This window comes from Cibotium barometz, chromosome 39 (genome assembly GCF_041138505.1).
Source record: "Cibotium barometz isolate CiBa-2024 chromosome 39, ASM4113850v1, whole genome shotgun sequence".
Taxonomy (NCBI): Eukaryota; Viridiplantae; Streptophyta; class Polypodiopsida; order Cyatheales; family Cibotiaceae; genus Cibotium; species Cibotium barometz.
Genome location: NC_141084.1, coordinates 44,505,650 through 44,520,288, shown reverse-complemented (window position 1 = coordinate 44,520,288; position 14,639 = coordinate 44,505,650). Strand labels below are relative to the sequence as shown.

At 38.3% G+C, this 14,639-nt stretch overlaps 1 protein-coding gene across 3 annotated transcripts; it reads left to right on the top strand.

Moving 5' to 3' along the window:
- Positions 1–1,069: 1,069 nt before the first annotated feature.
- On the top strand, positions 1,070–5,858 carry LOC147616141 (uncharacterized). Of its 3 annotated transcripts, none has more exons than XR_015262688.1 (3): positions 1,070–1,628; positions 1,712–2,237; positions 5,364–5,858. XR_015262688.1 is itself a non-coding variant. In XM_086778771.1 (2 exons), exons 1-2 carry the CDS (start codon positions 1,199–1,201, stop codon positions 1,750–1,752), a joined length of 471 nt encoding a protein of 156 aa, XP_086634897.1. In that variant the 5' UTR covers positions 1,072–1,198; the 3' UTR covers positions 1,753–1,826. The 3 variants fall into 3 exon arrangements, 1 of the variants encoding a protein (XP_086634897.1); XR_015262687.1 differs by having other exon boundaries at positions 5,356–5,858; XM_086778771.1 differs by lacking the exon at positions 5,364–5,858 and having other exon boundaries at positions 1,072–1,628; positions 1,712–1,826.
- The last annotated feature ends 8,781 nt before the right edge of the window (positions 5,859–14,639 follow it).

The window sequence follows — 14,639 nt, the reverse complement described above, 5'->3', positions numbered from 1 at the left end:
ATCAACGTGGTTCACCACCACAACACAGCTAGCTTTGGAAAGCCTTGTGGAACTCCAATATAGTAGCTTCTTTAGAATGCATAAAAGAAGAGGGGCTAGTTGCTACTCCAAGGAGATATCGATACCAACCTAGCGTCCAATATATTGAGCTGCTCGAGTGCCACTCAGGATCCACTAAAAATCCTCAACTGGCCTCCAAGTCGAGGCAGGCGATGAGCCAACCCTAAATCCACACGACTTGTGCTAGTTGATATGTGCTTCGGATGCACGACATAACATCTATATCACCTCAGTGAATATCTGGAGATTCTCCTCATCACTGGGTAGGTATGTTGATGTCTTATTCGACAAACTCGGAATCAAGCAACTCCTCCTATACAAAGATAGGAAGACGTAGCCCATGGAGTGCTTTCTCCTAGGCGGAGAGAAAAGTACTCATGTCCTCGACAACAAACAAAAATAGATAAGGTGCCATGCCGGACCAAGCGAGAAAGCATAAATATGTTGCCTCTAGCGAGAAAGCATAATATGTTGCCTCTAGCGACCTGGATGAGACCTTGGCTATGCGAAGCCAAATAGAGCCCAAAAACACCTCGGACCCATTCCTTGGAGAATCCCATCCGGCACATAGTCTCCTCTAGAAAGCCCCAGTCCACCCTATCATAGGCTTTCTCAAAATTCAGAAGGAACCTCAGCTGGGCTGCAAAGTGAAAATGTTGTCCAAAGTACTCGGCAGCTCCTAGGACGGTGATGGGCCTCCACTGCCCAATCTGCTTTTCTCGTTTTCTACCACTAAAGATCAAAAAAGACTGAGACTCTTCTCCGTTCGTTAATTGTGGGGGCTAGCCCAATGAAGTCAAAAGCAATGCCTCTTTTGAGTAGGCGCACTTTGGGTAATGGGAGCAGCTCAGTGCCGCGCGCATTAGCTTTAACTTAATCCGCAATGTTATCCTCAAAGACGGTAGTGCGGACTAATCACAGCAAAACAACATACATTATCATGTTCAGGCAGCTAGTGGACAGGTTACGTGAGGGCCTGGAATTCTTGCTGCCGGGTTGCCCATAAATTCAACGCCCGGATGGGTACTAATTACTCATCGCAGCAGTATCGTACGCTCGTTGGCAAAAAACATGGGACGTGGTAGAAAGTTTTTTGCGCTAGCTCTGATGGCGTGCGCCATCATGTGGACGTGCATCAATGCCGCCCGGGAGGAGCCCGTCCAGGCCAAGCCTGAGGAGACGGAGGGCGGTTACGGCTATGGCGGCTACGGCGGCTATGGCCACGGGGGTGGGGGCGGCTATGGCCACGGGGGTGGCGGCTATGGCCATGGAGGTGGTGGCTGGCCTGCCGACCGGACACAAGAAACGGAAGGCGGATACGGTTATGGGTACGGCGGCTATGGGCAGGGAGGCGGCGGCTATGAGTACGGACATGGGGGTGGCGGCGGCTATGGGCACGGAGGCGGCGGCTATGGGCATGGAGGTGGGGGATGGCCTGCCGACCGAACCCAAGGAACGGAAGGCTACCATGGAGGCGGGTATGGAGGAAGTGGTGGACACGGCCACGGACACGCCGACACCGCCTCCCAGGCCGAGGCCCTACACCCCTGAATTTGAACTTGAGCACGGTATGTCGCTCTCCATGAATAAAAGAATGCTTGCTCATGTTGTCCTTAATTTCATACTGAACTCGATGCATGGATTGCCACAGTTGGATGTTTTGGACACGCCCCAGAAGAAGACAGTGCATGAATAGATGACGACCACGACTCACTGGTTTTATGATGTACCTACTTATCCATGCAATAGAATAATGTCTTCTTCCACCGCTTGCTATACTCTTGTTTTAAAATTGTGGTTAGGTTTGTATTTGTGATTCAAAGTTTGCCCTACCCTACATGAAAGGGTCGCTACTGATTCAAATTGTGGTTATGCAATGTGCATGGAAAGCGCCACCACTAGTGGTGTGGTGACCTCTTTGCTTAGGCCAATGCTGGGCAAACGAGTCAACCCACGCACACGAAGGTTATATTGCAAACCACCTCAAAAGTGAGTTTTAGCTCCTTGAAATAGGCAAAACATCCGGATAAGCTTGAGTACAACCACATGGGATGCCTATAACACCAATTGCAGGCATTCAATGTTGCCCCATCAAGTTGCCAGAGGCTTAAGCAATGTTTTCTGAAGTTTACATCTGGCCATAGTGGACATTTCAGCCTCACGTCCAAGACTCCAAGGTATTACGTCTAATAAGAATGGCAAAGAATCAACTGGGACAATAAAGGATATAGATAAACTTAGGTATTTACCTTTTAACACATTTTACATTGAGCTTTGACCTTCTCACGTATATTATGGTTTTAAGACAACCTGTGAGGGTGTGACCATACGATTTAGGAGAACGACCATGTGTGGAAGCTCAACCCTTTTTTAAACGAAGTACCTTTTAAACTATTATCATGAGAATTTAGGAAGGTCAAGCCTTAGAGAAATTGTTAAAAATTATCACTTACAAATATATATATATATATATTCCATGAGTGGGAAAGATAAGACTTCCAAAATGTGAGAAGTGCTACTTTTCCCCCTTGCTAAGTGCTTCCTTTTATATAACATAGGTAGTGATAATAACACCAAAATATTAAACACACGCTTGTTGTTGTGTATTAACAATCCTATAAGAAGTTGGTATTAGGGAATTCGAGAAAATCCCAATTCCCAAAATGGTAGTGTTTAGGGATTTTATGATCAATTTTTCTCAAAACATAGGTTTTATGGCACAAATAACTACATGTTTGGAAATTAAAGCATGCAGACGTGTTAGTTTGTGATATAAAACCTAATCAAATTTCCCCAATATTACGTAAAAAAGCTACATGCGCACACATTACCGTACTCTTCCCATGGGGATCAATTAGATACCGAAGAAGATATTCTACTTGTCACATTGAGATTTATAGTCCCAAAATGAGACCATTGGCATTAATCAAGGGACTTAAAAAAATAAAACATTTTTTTACAGCTGTTTTTTAAATTAAGGGAGAATGGCAGTGGTGCCATTCTTCCTCAATTTTAGTAAAGGACTTAGAACATACAAAATGGTTTCTTGCAACTGTTCTTGAACCTATGTATAATTATTTCTAGAAATTGGTTTAGGTACACACACTATGAAATGCAATTTTTGGTAGCATGAGCAGCATCATCTCAAGAGTCTTTGTGGTGTTCATAAACACCATCAAAATATTAGATCTAAGACGTTTTGTTCTACAATTGTCACATTCAAATAGTTTAATAAATGGTCATTGTGCTGTTATCCTCATTGGATGACCTCTAATCCAAAATTAATGGAAGAATTGCACCACTACAATTCTCTCCCTCTTGTATAAAATGGAGGAAGAAAGAAAATGGTGCCATCCTCCTTTAATCATTAAACTTTCCAAGGGAGAATGGTAGTTCTACCATCCTCCCTACTCTGATTACAGTGATCAAAACATGGAGCATGGCTTTGTTTGGTTTGGTGCATTATCAATTTGTAGTGTTGCCATTCTACCTGGCTACTCTAATTACAATGAAAGCATGGAGCATGGATTTGTTTGGTTTGGTGCATTATCATTTTGGGAGAATAGTAGTGTTACCATTCTACCCCCAATCACAATGTGATCTTAGCTACACTTTTGCAAACTCACTCCTCATTAAAGGACCCATTCCCATTGAATATTTGATTTGAGATGAGAGCGGCAGTGGTGCCAATCTCCCTCTTATTAGATTTGTCTTGGTTTGGTGCATTATCATTGGAGAGGATGGCAATGGTGCCATTCTCCCCCGAACAAAAATGCCAAACCACTACCATCCGCTTCTTGCAAAATTAGATGTAGAATATGGTAATGGAGAGGGAAAGAGTGGTACAATTTAAGAATGACAATGGGGAGGAATGATACACTATCACATTCATATAGATTTTATTTTTCATTGGTAAAATGTTTATGTCTTTCTCGCAGCACACAAATAAAAAGAACACAAAGTAGAAACAAACTAGATATTAAAAAAGACATTTATGAATGGAGTCTTGTTATTACTTCACTATCTCAATTTAAGCATAACACAGATTCACATGTCTTCAATTCTAACATTAAAAGACATCACAGGATTTATACAGAGATATAAATGTGCAAGAGTTAAAGCTGTATTTACAAAAAAAATATAATCTATAGCTTCTTAATTACAACTTGAAGGGTAAACAATGAACTATTTGTGTGAGCACCTTTAAGGTTTGCAATGAACAAAGTATTCCTCACACAATTAAACATTTTGTTGAAAATACACAAAAGCATTTATATTCAAAAGCATTTACATTCAAACCTGTGAGGGTGTGACCATACGATTTAGGAGAACAACCTTGTGTGGAAGCTCAACCATTTTTTAAAAGAAGTACCTTTTAAACTATTATCATGAGAATTTAGGAAGGTCAGGCCTTAGAGAAATTGTTGAAAATTATCACTTACAAATATATATATAGGGAACAAGAGAATAGAAAAATAAGACTTCCAAAATGTGAGAAGTAATACTTTTCCCCCTTGCTAAGTGCTTCCTTTTATATAACTTAGGTAGTGATAATAACACAAAAATATTAAACACACGCTTGTTGTTGTGTATTAACAATCCTATAAGAAGTCGCTATTAGGGAATTCGAGAAAATCCCAATTCCCAAAATGGTAGTGTTTAGGGATTTTATGATCAATTTTTCTCAAAACATAGGTTTTATGGCACAAATAACTACATGTTTGGAAATTAAACATGCAAACGTGTTAATTTGTGATATAAAACCTAATCAAAATTTTCCAATATTACGTAAAAAAGCTACATGCGCACACATTACCATACTCTTTCCATGGGGATTACTTAGATACCGAAGAAGATATTCTACTTGTCACATTGAGATTTATAGTCCCAAAATGAGACCATTGGCGTTAATCAATGGACTTAAAAAAATAAAATGGTTTTTTACAACTATTTTTTAAATTAAGGGAGAATGGTAGTGGTGCCATTCTTCCTCAATTTTGCTAAAGGACTTAGAACATACAAAATGGTTTCTTGCAACTGTTCTTGAACCTATGTATAATTATTTCTAGAAATTGGTTTAGGTATACACACTATGACCGACTGCCCTCATGGAGTTGTATATATTGCCCCTTAGCCCCCACCACTTCCTCATTTAGTATTTCCGAGATTGTATAGAGAAGAGTTTACACACCTATCTCTCTGTGTTTCTTGTGCTGATTATTTTCTGCAGTCTACTTGCTCTTGTCTACCCAAGTTTGGTTATCATTTCCGCTGCATATTCTGACATGGTATCAGAGCCCTAGGCTCTAGGAGATCTTGGGCGTTTTTCTGAGCAAGAGGGGGGGCAACAGGTTGCTGATTGGTGGACTGTTTCGGGCTGAACGGGAAGAGAAGGTGCAAGAGGAAGGCGGGCAAAGGTGCTGGACAGCCACTTGCAGATTTTCAGATTTTTAGATTTTCCCCACCCACCCACCCTTTCAGGTTACTCTCCGAGATGGCAGATTTACTAGAGATAGCTGGACTACACCGACTAGTCCACACCTACCCACTCCACTTAGCGTGTTCACATTAGGGACTGCTCTCTTTTGTCGTGTGAAGAAGAAGAAGAAAAATTTTAAGCCTCTCACCTTGTGTGTTCTCTTCTAGGATATGTGTGAGTGGTGTGTGCTTGCAAGAACTTAAGCTCCCTTCTCCCCTACATCTTTTTAATTCGCACACTATGAGTTTGATCAATAACATAACACTATGAATACTTTTTCATTCATTACCAGATATCATGTTTGTGTTTTGTGTGCCAATGCAATCTTACACTTTGAATATAAATGCTTTTGTGTCTTTTCAACAAAATGTTTAATTGTGTGAGGAATACTTTGTTCATTGCAAACATTAAAGGTGCTCACAAATAGTTCATTGTTTATCCTTCAAGTTGTAATTCACAAGTTATGGATTATATTTTTTTTGTTACTATAATGCAATCTTACACTTTTTCATTCATTACCAGAGATCATGTTTGTGTTTTGTGTGCTAATGTAATCTTACACTATGAATACTTTTTCATTCATTACTAGATATCATGTTTGTGTTTTGTGTGCAAATGCAATCGTACACTAATTGAATATAAATGCTTTTGTGTCTTTTCAACAAAATGTTTAATTGTGTGAGGAATACTTTGTTCATTGCAAACCTTAAAGGTGCTCACAAATAGTGCATTGTTTACCCTTCAAGTTGTAATTCAGAAGTTATGGATTATATATTTTTTGTTAATACAACTTTAACTCTTGCACATTTATATCTTTGTATAAATCCTTTGATGTCTTTTAATGTTAGAATTGAAGACATGTGAATCTGTGTTATGCTTAAATTGAGATAGTGAAGTAATAACAAGACTCCATTCATAAATGTCTTTTTTAATATCTAGTTTATTTCTACTTTGTGTTCAAGTTTTCATTTGTGTGTTGCGAGAAAGACATGAATATTTTACAATGGAAAATAAAATCTATATGAATGTGATAGTGTATCATTCCTCCCCATTGTCATTCTTAAATAGTACCACTCTTTCCTTCTCCATTACCATATTCTACATCTAATTTTGCGTGTTGCCATTCTACCTAGCTACTCTAATTACAATGAAAGCATGGAGCATGGATTTGTTTGGTTTGGTTCATTATCATTTTGGGAGAATAGTAGTGTTACCATTCTACCCCCAATCACAATGTGATCTTAGCTAGACTTTTGCAAACTCACTCCTCATTAAAGGACCCATTCCCATTGAATATTTGATTTGAGATGAGAGCGGCAGTGGTGCCAATCTCCCTCTTATTAGATTTGGCTTGGTTTGGTGCATTATTATTGGGAAGAATGGTAGTGGTGCCATTCTCCCCCGAACAAAAATGCCAAACCACCACTATCCCCTTCTTAAAATGATAATGCACCAAACCAAACAAAGCCATGCTCCATGCTTTGATCACTGTAATCAGAGTAGGGAGGATGGCGGAACTACCATTCTCCCTTGATGATTAAAGGAGGATGGCACCATTTTCTTTCTTCCTCCATTTTATACAAGAGGGAGAGAATTATAGTGGTGCAATTCTTCCATCAAGTTTGGATTAGAGGTCCAATGAGGATAACATCACAATGACTCATTTATTAAACTATTTGAATGTGACAATTATAGAACAAAACTTCTTAGATCTAATATTTTGATGGTGTTTATGAACACCACAAAGACTCTTGAGATGATGCTGCTCATGCTACCAAAAATTGACGGTGCCAACTACCAAACCTGCCAGTGATGTAAATGTTGAATGGTCATCCAGGCGCCTTGTGAGTCAGTTCATGTTGAGCTTGACATCTCAACACTCCCCCCCTTCGAGCTCAACTCTCCAGCTCATGAAGTCTAAGCATATCTCAAAATCTATGGAGCTTCTCAGCTCCCAAGGACTTTGTGAATATGTTAGTGACCTGAACCTGTGTTCTGACATAGGAGAAGTCGATGTCGCCTGTCACCAAGACTCTCTCCCTGATAAAGTGGTAATGTATCTCAATGTGTTTCATCTATGCGTAGAGAATTGGGTTCCTGGCCAACTGTATACTGCTATAAGATTGTCACAATATATGACAACCTTTCTCTCCACATGCAACCCCAAATCAAAAAGTAGCTTGTGTAACCAAGCTACCTCACACGTGGCCATCGCAACTCCTCTGTACTTGCCAAGACAACTATGGGCCACCTCTTACTGCTCCATGTCACAACAACAGAACTCCCCAGTGAAAACATAAATCCACTAGTAGATATCCTGTCTGAGATGCTGCCTGCCCAATCTGCATCTCTGTACCCATATACCTCCAATGGTACACCTACTGCATAAAACAATGCAGAATCAATAGTGCCTCTCAAATATCGAAGTGTGCATCGCACACTCTCAAGATGTGGTTTGCGCGAAACCTGCATAAACTGGCTCTCTAAGCCAACAATGTAACACAAATGTGGCTTGTTAATCATGACATAGATAAAACTCCCCACAACCTTCCTACACAAAGTGGGATCTTCCAACACATAACCTGCATCTGTACTAAGCTTGCATTTTAATCTAATGTCACCAAGATTGACTTATAATCAGCCATCCGATACTTGGACAACATATCCAATGCATGCTCTCTATGTGACAACTAATTACCATCAGGTGTGTAAATGACCTCAATTCCCAAGTAGCGCAGATCTCCTAAATCCTTCATCTCAAACTTCCTTTTGAGAAGACTTTTCACATACTATCTCATCCAAGTTGTCACCACCAACAATAATATCATCTACATAGAGAGTGATGATCACAATACCCTTATCACTCTTGCGCACATATACAAAGAGTGATCTGCATCTGTGTAAGATTCCTCTCTCTAGCTTTTGAGGTGTAAAGGAGTAAGAACCTCCCCTTGTGTTCTTGTAATTATTCCCCTCTCTGAAATAAAAGAAAGATCCTGTTTTACCCTATTTTAGCCTGGAGAGAGAAAATATCTAGAGAGAGGTAATAAAAAATTGAGATATTTTTAGATAAATCCTCCTAGTGTCTAAAATGGTTTTCCTTGAAACAAAAATTCAAAAAGAACTTTCCAATGTGTAATTGGAATTAATTGAAAATGTGTATAAAGGACCTTAGCTTAAGGATCCAGATTTTCAGAAATTTATAGATTATGGTCCAATTAAGATTCCTATGGACCAATAGGATTCATCCAAGTGTGGGATGAGATAAATCCAAAGAATAAAATAAAATACCCAAAAATGAGTAAATGCTCTCATAAGATGAAGAGTTGACTGAGTACAAGGTTTATTAGTTAAAAACTATGAGATATTACTAAAAAAATGAGATATTTTGGTATAATGATACATTTTTGTCACCTTGTTAAGGAGGGGGAGGGAGATTTTAAGGAGGCACCTATTTCACACATGTGAAGGAGTTTTTAACTCAAAAACATTGTGATATTTTTATCTCTCCTCTCTCCTGGATCAAACCAAATCAAAAAGAGAGCCAAACTGATCCAAATCTTGTCCAAATTGAGCCAAACTGAAGCTGGAAAATTCTAGAACTTAGTTGGACTCAGTTAGTTGCCTCCCTCATGTATAATAGACCCTCATTCTTTTGTATTCTCATCTGTGAACTATACCATGCCAGTATTACATTAAAATAATGATATTTTCTATTATCCTTTAAAAATCCTCTACATTTTGGAGAGATTGGAGCTTCTCTCTCTCTTCGACCTTCCTTGGAGCTTTCCTCTCAACACACTAACTAATTGATTGGTTGGGGGCTTCTTCCAAGATAGAGAAGCAAGCAAAAACAAGAGGTAAAGTGTAATTTTATGGTTTTTCTCTACTATTCTCAATGTTTTCACTTCTCAACCCCTCTCAAGCTTGAGAAGTTTCTAAATTAAGTGTTTATAATGCAAATCAAGCTTTTCTTAAGAGTTGTAATGAACAATTAAGAAAAGTTTACATTTATGCTTAATTAGGATGCTTTTCATGTTTATCTCTCTCTCCCCAAAAGAATGGGCATTCCTATGACCAATTCTCTATTCAAATGATGCTTCTCATTGATAAATTCTCATTTCACAAATCAAACTCTAGGCTTGTGAAGCTAGAGGTTGAGAAAGTGGCTTTTTATACTTTTATACTTCTAAAGTTATGATAATCTTATGATTTAAATCCATAAAATGGATTTAAGTTTAGAAGATAGTTATACTATCATAATTGTATTACTAAGTTTATTCTTTCAAAAATATTGAGAATTATCAGTAATAGCAGCGAAGCTATGGTAAATTTTGTAAGAAATTCATACATAATTCATTCTTATGAATAACATGAAAAGAGGACTTCCTACCATATTCTAGGATTGGTCATCCTATGTTAAAAGAATGATTTTCATCACATTCAATGGAAAACTAATTTTTAAGGTTTATGCATAATTAAATAATTAAGAAAAGAGAAAATTATGGTAATTTTATTTAAATGATAAAAGAGAAATTCCCATGACATTTAGAATTCAATCATTTAAATGGAAAAAGTGAAATTCTTAGCCTATTGGAATTAATGGATATTTTATTTGAATTTCAAGAGGAATTTTAGATAAATCTATTTTATGCATGAGAATTATTTAATGATAAAAGAGGAATTTCCATGACATTTGGAATTCAATAATTTAAATTGTAAAGGTGAAATTCTTGGTATATTGAATTAATGGATAATTTTATTAAAGAAAAGAGAAATTTTGGATAAATTTATTTTATGATAAAAGAGGAATTCTCATGACAATTGAATGTAATCATTTAAACACAAAAAGAGGAATTCCCATGATAATTGAGATCCAAGAAATTAAATGGAAAAAAGAGGGATTTTTAGCATAATTCAAATTATGAGTATTTATCAAAAGTAGAATTTTGAGCGTTATTGGAAAATATGGATAGAATTGATTTTTGTAAATCTCATGAATTCTTTTATTAAAAAGAAGAATATTGAATATAATGCATTTAAATCTTCTCATGCTACCCTTTATTCTCGCCCAGTAGATTCTCACAGGTTCTTTCACATTTACACATTCTCTTTTATAGCCTCTAGCCAAGGGCTTGTTCCCACACACACCCTATTCACTTGTATATTTCAACACCTCCCCTCAAGTGAATAATCCTAGCACACTTGGACCCTATACCAAGTTTTTCTCTTACTTCATAGCCCGCGACCAGTGCCTCAAGTCCCTAAACTCATAGTCCTTGACACTCTCTCTCTCTATGTGTCCAAGGCTACTACAAGTGCCCACGACCTTGAATAACGTGCTCACACATACATCTATCTACCACATGGCCTACATCATCGATGGCTCAGAGGTGGTTTTACTTTGTTGCGGCAGGTTACATTGGATTGTGGGGTCTCTCTCTCTCTCTCTCTCAGAAAAGATGATCCGACTCCACTTCCTTTGGAGCCTCCATGAAGTTTGCCGATGTTGTTCCTTCTCCACTGGGTTTGCTGTAGCAATCTCTTGCCATGTATCCTGGCTTTCCACAGTTGTGGTGGCAAGTGAAGGTCCTTCCTCCTACTCTGCCTCTTCCTCGTCCTCATCCTCATCCTCGAGAGAATCCTCCTCGGTGAAGAATGCTTTTTCTTCTCCTGCTGTTGAGTCGAGCCATTTCTTCTCTTTGCCTCTGCTCTCTTGCTCTAGTAGAGCTGCTTCTATCTCGTGTAGCTTCAATTTAGGTATATTCTTTAGTGTTGCTACAATATTTTCATATTCACCTTTGCTAATGCCTCATCATCTTCTACCTTTTTGCCAATAGCTGCTAGTTGTTGCTTAATGCTTTAATATATGTTCAAGTGTGTGATTAAAGGTTCACTTTCCTTCATGTCCAATTTGTAGAATTGCATTAACAGATTTATCTTGTGTGCCAAATAATTTATTGAGTTCATCCCATGCATCTTTTGCCCATTGTATCCCTGTGATGTGATGAATGATTTCATCATTGAAACTGAGTGCAATAAGTCCCAATGCTTTTTCATTCCTGCTCTTCCACTCATTTTCTCCTCGCCTCTAGGCATTCATCTCTTCCCTCAACTAGCCCCCACAGATTTTTTGTCATGAGCAAATACATGGTTTTTGTCTACCATGTGTAAAATTGCTCACCATTAAATTTGGCTATTTCTTGTGCTGTACTCATGATGATGTGAAGGGGGTCTTACCTCCAATTTCAGGATTCAAGGGTAGTGTCTACCCTTTTACAACTCAATCTGGAGTTTAAGAGATGATTACAATAAATTTATCAGCATAAAATCACCAGAAATTACATTAAACAGAGAGTAACCAATTTGTACGGAATGGTTAGAGTATCAAACCAACTCTGATTTGCAATCTGAAGTTATAGGGATCTGTATCAGATACCTAATGGTTAATTTAAACCTTCAATTGTACCAAAATATAATGATTAGCACTCATTAATCACTAATTAGCAAATTAATCCTCTATTTTGGTGTGTAGAAAACAGAGTATGTGGGGAGTCCAGATCTGGTGCCTTAGACTTCAAATGAGCTCAAATGCTTTCAAAGAAATCAATAGCAATGAGTCTAGTAGAGGATTAAGCCAAGTAACACAAGATTTGACTAAATATTGAATGTTTAATCTTGACTTGATCAAGTTGAATTCTGACTTCACCAGCTTGTAGAGCATGCTTGAAAACCTCTGGAGCTATGAGGAATCAGACCAATTTGATTTGGAGCAGCTGGAATGTCAAATTTCCTTTTAAAAAAATATACCTGCAAATCGGGCTGTCGCCGCCGGTGTTCTGCGCTGAATTGGCTCAAATCCCTTGAGCTGTGTGTAGCCCCTTGAGTCTACTATGAGTTTCTAAAAGGGCTTGGGCTAATGTTAAGTGTGCAAGGAGCTAGAGCTCCTCCACCAGTTGGGGGTACAGAAGCTAGTTGAAAACTAACTAAAATTTTGATTAATTTCTAAATATCTACTAATCCTAATTAAATAGATAATGGGCTCATAAACCTAATGGATTCTAGGCATGGGCCTGATACCACGTTGAAGTTAGAGCAATGTGATGAGCTATGGTGGATCAAATACTAGAATCAACATCATTAACAAAGTGATTAGCAAGATGTAATTAGTGAGTAATTAGCAAATAGCTTAATGTAGGCATGGATAATCAAAAACTAGCAAATTCTCATTAGGCCAATGCCTCAATTTATAGAGTTTACATCCAAGCATCGAATCCCACTGATTTCTCCTTGATTCACTCCACCTCTCCCAGAATATCTCTACCTCTTTTGCTTGATTCTCTCCACCTTTTTACTTTTCCCAAAATATCTCCACACTTCCTAAAGCTTCTCATGCTACCCTTTATTCTCTCCCAGTAGATTCTTCTCACCTTTTCATAGGTTCTTTCACATTTACACATTCTCTTTTACAGCCTCTAACCAAGGGGGACACCCTATTCACTTGTATATTTCAACAAATGGTAGTGGTGACATTCTACCCCCAATCCTAAGGTCATCTTAGATAGAGTTTTCCAAACTCGCTGTGCTGATTAAAGGACCCAATTACCCATTGAATATTTGGTTTTAGATGATAAAGGAAGTGGTGCCATTCTCCCTCCTATTAGATTTGGTTTGGATTGGTGCATTATCATTGGGGAGAATGGCAGTGGTGCCATTCTCCCCCAAACCAAAATGCCAACACATCACGAGCTTCATTAAGATGTAGCAAGTAAGGTAGAAACTCCCCTATAAGTAGGGTATTATCTCTATCTTGAACATGAAAAATACAAGAAAATATGCAATTTGATGTGGCGAACAGAGACAAGCCTTGTATGGTCAGTCATCAATATGTATGGTCCTTCTAGCATCACATCCAAAAACTTTTGAAATTTTTGCCAAGGGTTTGAATTGTGCCTCAACACTAAGCTTATTAGGTCAGATGATTGTCTTCTTACTGTACATGTAGCAACCTTCTTGACTCCATATCACAAAGAATGGGAGACTCTTCTTTGTACAAAGCTGCAAGTTTTCTATCATCTCAAGAACATTATGGTCTTCTATTATTGTGACCAAATACCCAAGCAAGGCTTTTAGAAATTCAATGCATCTAGGCCAAAAAACCATATATCTTTCTTGTGACACATTATGGAGGGCTGTATCTGTGACTTATACCATTTATCTTTTGTTGAGACACATTATGGAGGGGTGGATCTGTGACTTAAACCAACAACATGTCAATAGTAAGCCACTTCGGTCTAATATTATAGACATCCTTATCGTATCATAATTTAATGGAATTGGAGGTGGATAAGTTGATTGTCTTCAAAATTTCACTACAAGGGATCGGGCTCATACCCGCGCTCCTAGCCGCTAAAAATGACTTGTGAAAAAAAGTAGCGGGCCCGTGTATCAGCGCGTGTATAATCGTGGCCAGAGACATGCGTGTAAAAGCGTGTGTATAGGACTGCTCAGACGCGCTCATACACGAGCGTATACACGCATTTTGTCAGTTCAGATGCATTTAGACGCGTTGATACAAGCGTCTATACACGCATTTTGTTACTTTAGATGCGCTTATACACGTGCATTTCTCATATTTGACGCGTTTATACACGCGTGTTTTACAAATTTTCCGCGTATATACACGCGACTTTTAGCAGTTCTGACGCGTTATTACACGCGAACACAGAGCAAAAAAAAAAATCGAGAGAGTGCTATTTGGTGCCTGAATGCTGTTCCAGCATTCCAGCACCCAATAACTCTCTGGATTTTTTTTTTGGGTGCATTAGACCATCCACGAAGAACATATCCATGAGGAAGATTAAGACAAGAACGACATGAATGCATACATTGTCAATACACGATTCAAGACAAACATGAATGCAATACTATCGATTCACGATTCAATATTACTATCAAAATTTCACACATATATACAAGGGAGTCCATATCTCGAAGTAGCCCATGGCTTCAGTTTACAAAAAAATATATACAACCACATCCTCAATATGGAATGTGATACTATAAGTCTGAGTACTACTCAGACCCAGATGATGACTCG